General features: G+C 48.4%; 1 protein-coding gene across 1 annotated transcript; it reads right to left on the bottom strand.

The window, feature by feature from the left end:
* Window positions 1-2343: 2343 nt before the first annotated feature.
* LOC136545179 (uncharacterized) lies at window positions 2344-5213 on the bottom strand. Its single transcript, XM_066537223.1, has 2 exons — window positions 2867-5213; window positions 2344-2793 (listed from the first exon to the last, which is right to left on the bottom strand). The coding sequence occupies exons 1-2, from the start codon at window positions 4879-4881 to the stop codon at window positions 2490-2492; spliced, it is 2319 nt and encodes a 772-aa protein (XP_066393320.1). The 5' UTR covers window positions 4882-5213; the 3' UTR covers window positions 2344-2489.
* Window positions 5214-5448: the final 235 nt, after the last annotated feature.

The raw sequence follows: 5448 nt of genomic DNA, 5'->3' as shown, positions 1-5448 counted from the left end.
GTGGTGGCGTCAAGGTAGTGGCCCAAAAATTCTGCGCCACACCTTTGCCAAAAATTTCTACTACAAACCATTTGAAATATAGATGATGTTGTAGTTAGCCTAAGCTTATTACTAACCAATGAAATTGATACACCCTTCAATGCGGCAGATGGACCACATGCATGATAGCGTTGGGCCTACATGTTGGGTGTTACTTCTGTAAAATGATTTGGTTAAAATGTATTATCATTCACATCTAGAAATATTCATCGACATGCTGGTCACTTTCGTTGCTGAAGATGTGGCTTCCACTAAAAGTAATTCATGTCTTTCCAGACACTTGTCTCATCTTATCTTCTTGCTGTCAAGTAGCGATATTGTCCTTATTGAGCCAAATAAAGTCATCTCAGAGACTCAAAGGTCCACTAAGATCTCAATTGGTTTGGTCGGTGTGTCGAGTTCCAGTTTGAGGGAGGAAGATGCACCGTACTTTTGGATCTTTGCGACATAGTCATGTTAATCGTTCACACAACGTGCTATTGCTTTGACAGCATTTCTGAAGAAATGGTTGGTGGTGGACTCACTACTGCAAGAACACGACAATGGCTCAAAAGGGAATGTATTCTAGAATGTTTCAATCATGTCAGCTTGCATTGTGTGGTGCATAGATTCTGATTTGACAATTATTTGTTACCACTAATTTTGGCAGTGCTTTCTTTAATTCCTTGTTGTTGCTACGATGTTTGCATATTGGGACGGCTGGTGCCCTAACGTCCGATGGGATAGGATTTCGTCGGGCGGCCATTTCCCGCGTGCGCCTGCACACCCTGCCCCCCGTCCGCTAATTCGCTCTGCCCGCATGCGCATCGCACCGTCCACTACTACACAAACGTTTATGGAGGCGGGCGTTTTTGATTTTCCGCGGCGGGCAAAGCCGTCCGCCGCGGCCTAGAGGCCACGGTAAATCGTGGCTTAACCGCGGCGGGCGGCTTTGCCCGCCGCGGTTAACCGATTTACCACGGCGGGCGATGTAACGTGCCCGCTGCGGTAAACATACTTTTACCACGGCGGTCACGTTGAACCGCCCGCCGCGGTAAATTATTTTACCACGGCGGACACAGTACAGAGCCCGCCGCGGTTATGTTCGTTAGCCGTGGCGGGCATTATCATTTGCCCGCCTCGGTAAATTTTTCCCTGAATTAAAAAAAATACAGCAGCCATATAATTAAATTCAAATTCAAATTCAAATTCAAATCACATCCAGATTTCACAAATTAAACTTAAAAAGTATGCAGGCATTACACATGAGATAATATACATATATATACATTCACTTAGTCGTTCTTGTCATTGTTAATTCATTACATTTACATATTGAAGTCGTTATACATGCCCTAAGGTGTAATCTTGCGGACGCATCATCGTGGGCCATTTCCTCAGCCTCTCGTACTCCGGTAAAATCGCTAGCTGGCTGTTTTCATTGAAGAACGTGCTCCCTTCAAGCACGCATTTGTCTAAGACAAACTTACATATGTCCGCCTTTGTCTGCTTGAAGGAGTGTTGGGTGCTCTGCACGTCTCTCCACCAGTTCAATCCATTCTTGAGCACCCTCCAACTGCTGCTATACTGCTTGCACTCCCTCAGGTACTCACAGACGTAGAAGCCACAGGTTTGTGATCCTACCGGTTGTTTGGCACACTGCATGATCGATACACAAGCATTAGAATACAGGCATTAGAACGCTTATGAACAGAACGCACAATTAAACCTTTCAAATACTTACCGGAAAGTTGCGTCTGATTTTGATACGGTTCTTATGCTTAGCCTTAAAATTCTCTGTTCTTCGATCATAGCATTCAGGATCCTTCACGTACTCCTTATAAGCGCTATATGAAATGTACTAGTATTAGGCAGGGCATTAGAACGCATATGAGAAGACAGTTCAGTCACTTACACTCTGAGGCAATCTTCAAAGGCCTTGTACCCTTTTAAGTTTGGCATTCTCAACGAATCAAATACGCAGGCCCTGCCATCCTGAGGGTAGATGATAAATGCAACCCAGTGACCCTCGAGGCCTTGGCTGCGCCATTGAAACAAAATACAGGTTACAATGAGAAATAATAATACTAGCTAGCTACCCACTTATCTCTACAGGCATGTCTTCGACTTACCCAAAGTGGTAGGCAGCTACGATACACCCATTTCTCCTGATCTTCTTCATTGCTCCTAGTATGTACCTTGAAATGTTCAACTTCTCATTGTCCATCAGTTTCTTCCTGTGCGCCTCTCTCTGTCGCTTGGTCAAGTCTTTCATGGTTGGATGATTGTCATCTAGGTGGTAACCAATGATGACTCTTTGAGCAATATGCATTGGAGATAGATAGATAACATCAAGTTTTAGTTCCTTGGATATATAGGCCATCAACCTGCAAGGACAAGCCATCGTGGCATATATAAGTAGTCTTGACCGATTCAAAGGCAGGTGATATGTGAAACTCGCAATTCATCACTTACATAGAGAACAAGGTGACTTGGGCGATGTCAAGGTCTTGTTCCCGTAGTAGTCTGTACATGTCGTGGAAGTCCACAGGGAGTTCTACATCGTTGCCGGGCAAGTGGAAGTACTCCGCCACAACCTTGACTAGAAAACCATGTAGGCCAGCTTTTGCCGCTTCCATGTACCAGAGATGAAACCTCCTTGTCTCCCACCTTTCCTCGTCGACGAGCTGGGCCTTGGTTATCATGAACTTCCCATGCTCGTAATGGCCGGGGCAGTCATCCGATTCAGGAAATAGATGGAAAGGTGATCTTGGCCTGGGATAGAAATGTTAGTACCATATTATGGCAAAGAAAAGTTATTAGCAAATTATGCTCGCCGCTACCATACCTTTCGAACTCAAGTGAGTATGTGAGATGCCCTTGGTCGCCTTTAGTCTTCGCCGGCGGTGGAGGACAGTGGCTTGTGCTCGCAATGGCAGCAGGCGGTGTCTTTGCCCCCGGTTCCTCCGTGCCTCCCGGTCCTTTGCTTGTGCCCTTAGACGGACTATCGGGAGGTGCGGGTGGACTTGTTGTTGGAGTAGGAGAACGAGGGTGAGGGCTTGTGCCTCGGGGTGACTTCCTTCCCTTGTCATCCCCGCCATTGCCTTCGTCATCGCCGTCGCCGTGATCCGGATCATCGGGGGGACAAGATCCGGCAACGGATGGTTGTGATGCTGGTGTCGCCATCGGCGTAGAAGTCGGCGTCGAGAGAATGATCTCTATGTCGTCCTTGTTCCACAGGACTTCGGAACCAATGGCAGCTCCAAGGATCGTTACCCCTTGTGCAGTTGGATATTCCATTTCAAATTCTTCATATTGGGTCGCATACCATGTAAGTATCACGGCAGCATAGTTGGCAGGGATCTGGTCTTGGTTGAAATCTTTGATATCTTCTTTGGGGTGCATGTAACCCTCACCCACGGTCAACTTTTTCGCCCTGCCGAACGGGATGTTGAGGTTGACGCGCATGGGTTGCCGGATGTCGTCGACGGGGTGCCTTGGGCGATCCTCGATCATCGGCAGTGGCTGCCCTTGTGTCTGCCCTTGTGGAACTTGTGGCACGGCCACGCCTGCCTGGCGAAGCATCTGTGACCTCATCGACACCATATCTGGGTCATTGCTCGTGAAGGCTTCTTTTATGGACCGACTGATCATTTCGGCCACGCCTTGATCATAGCCCTTCTGAAAGATGCCCTCCTTGTACCTCTGCCTTGACCGGTATGTGGCAGCGTCGGATTGCCATGACTCCACTGAGTTCCAGCTCATCTTCGACGACATGCCACGGACGCGGCCACGGTGCTCGGGGGTTCCCAGCGCTAGGGTCAGCAAGTCCTGGCCCCTGCGAACCTCGAAGCTGTCCTTGGATTTAGCGGCCTGGATGAGAGCCCTCTCCACCTCCTCGAACTTCGGCTCATTGAACTTGCTCGCGCCCTCCTTGAGCTTCTTCGGCTTGCGGGCATAAATGAAGTCCTTAGCCCTCAAGTCTAGACCGTCGTACAGATCGGGAAGCCCGGCGGCAGCTCTAGCCCTTTCTTCCTCCCGCCACTGGGGCCTCTTACCAGCAAACCCAGTCATGCCCAAGTGGTGGGGGTGCAGGTTCTTCTTCGCGAGTGCGCTGAACTTGGCGCTCTTTGCCTTTGCTTCTTCTGTTGTTCTTTGTTTGCAGAACTCTTCCCAGTGATGTTCCTTTACCATAGTGTATTTGACACAGGGTGACTTGCCTAGCTTCAGGTAGTACCTGGTCAGCATGGACTTGAAGTTTCTAAAGGCTCTTCCTGCCACGTGCATGACCCACTCCCTGCACTTGTCTAGATCGGCGTCCTCGGGATAATGGAAGCTCCTCGTCACCTCACCCCAGATATGTGTCTTGTAGTCGACCGGGACATTGTTCCACTCCGCCCAAGTGATCTCCACCTTGTCCTTGACTATACATGCCACCTGGTTGCTGAACTTGGCAAGGACCGTGGGTGGCGACAACGGGTTTCCCTCTGGTCCCACCTCATGGATCACATGGACTTCGCCGTGGATTTCCCTCCGGTGCCTCCCGTGTTCCCCCCTTCTCAGCTTTGTCCTCTGACCACTAGACTTGCCTGAAGTGGTTGGAGATGGAGCGGGGGGTTCTTTGTCACTGACTTCTTCCTCCTCGAAATTCAATTCTCGAGGCACCACCGGCATCTGTTCAGGGTTTGGAGACCGCGCACTTTCAACTTCGCCGTCCCTCGGTTGGTAGGTCGGATCATCATCGTCCTCTGTACGACGTTTCTTTGTTGGCCTAGGGGTCACGGACACTTGGCTCTCGAGGCTAGTTGATGATGATGCACTAGGGGTAGGGTCGCGCCATTCGCTTATCGGTTCCTCCGCCATTGGAAAGCTACAATGAATACATATTTCAGTTGTATAGACACAGTTATAGAGTAGTAAAGTAGAGTAGTACTAGAGTAGTAAAGTAGTAGTAGTTGGCTCAGATTTGCCCCATTGTCATCACATCGCTTTTAAACTGGTTGCTTGTATCTGGTATACAAGCCATCCTAGTTTAGCGGGGGCACTCGATCATCATCGCCGCTGCCTCAGCATAAAAGGGTTCACATCATTGCATATGCCACTGCCTCAGCAATAAGTTTAAAAGTTCATCATTGCATATGCCAAAAAAGGAAGCAGCCCCATTAAATAAAAACCTTTCACAAATCAAAAACAGGAGCAGCAGTAGTAGAATAGTAGTATAGGAGGGAGTAGAGGAGTAGAGGAGGGAGTAGTAGTAGGCAGTAGTAGTATACTAGTAGTAGTATACTACTAGAAAGTAGTAGGCAGTAGTAGTAGTATACTAGTAGTAGTACAGGAGGAAGTAGAGGTAGGCAGTAGTAGTAGTATATACTAGTACTAAAGGAGGGAGTGACCAATTCATCTCAAAATTCTCACAAATTATATCAAATC

Source organism: Miscanthus floridulus, chromosome 3, assembly GCF_019320115.1.
Source record: "Miscanthus floridulus cultivar M001 chromosome 3, ASM1932011v1, whole genome shotgun sequence".
Lineage (NCBI taxonomy): Eukaryota > Viridiplantae > Streptophyta > Magnoliopsida > Poales > Poaceae > Miscanthus > Miscanthus floridulus.
The sequence above is the reverse complement of the archived record's forward strand: the minus strand, read 5'-3'. Positions and strand labels throughout refer to the sequence as shown.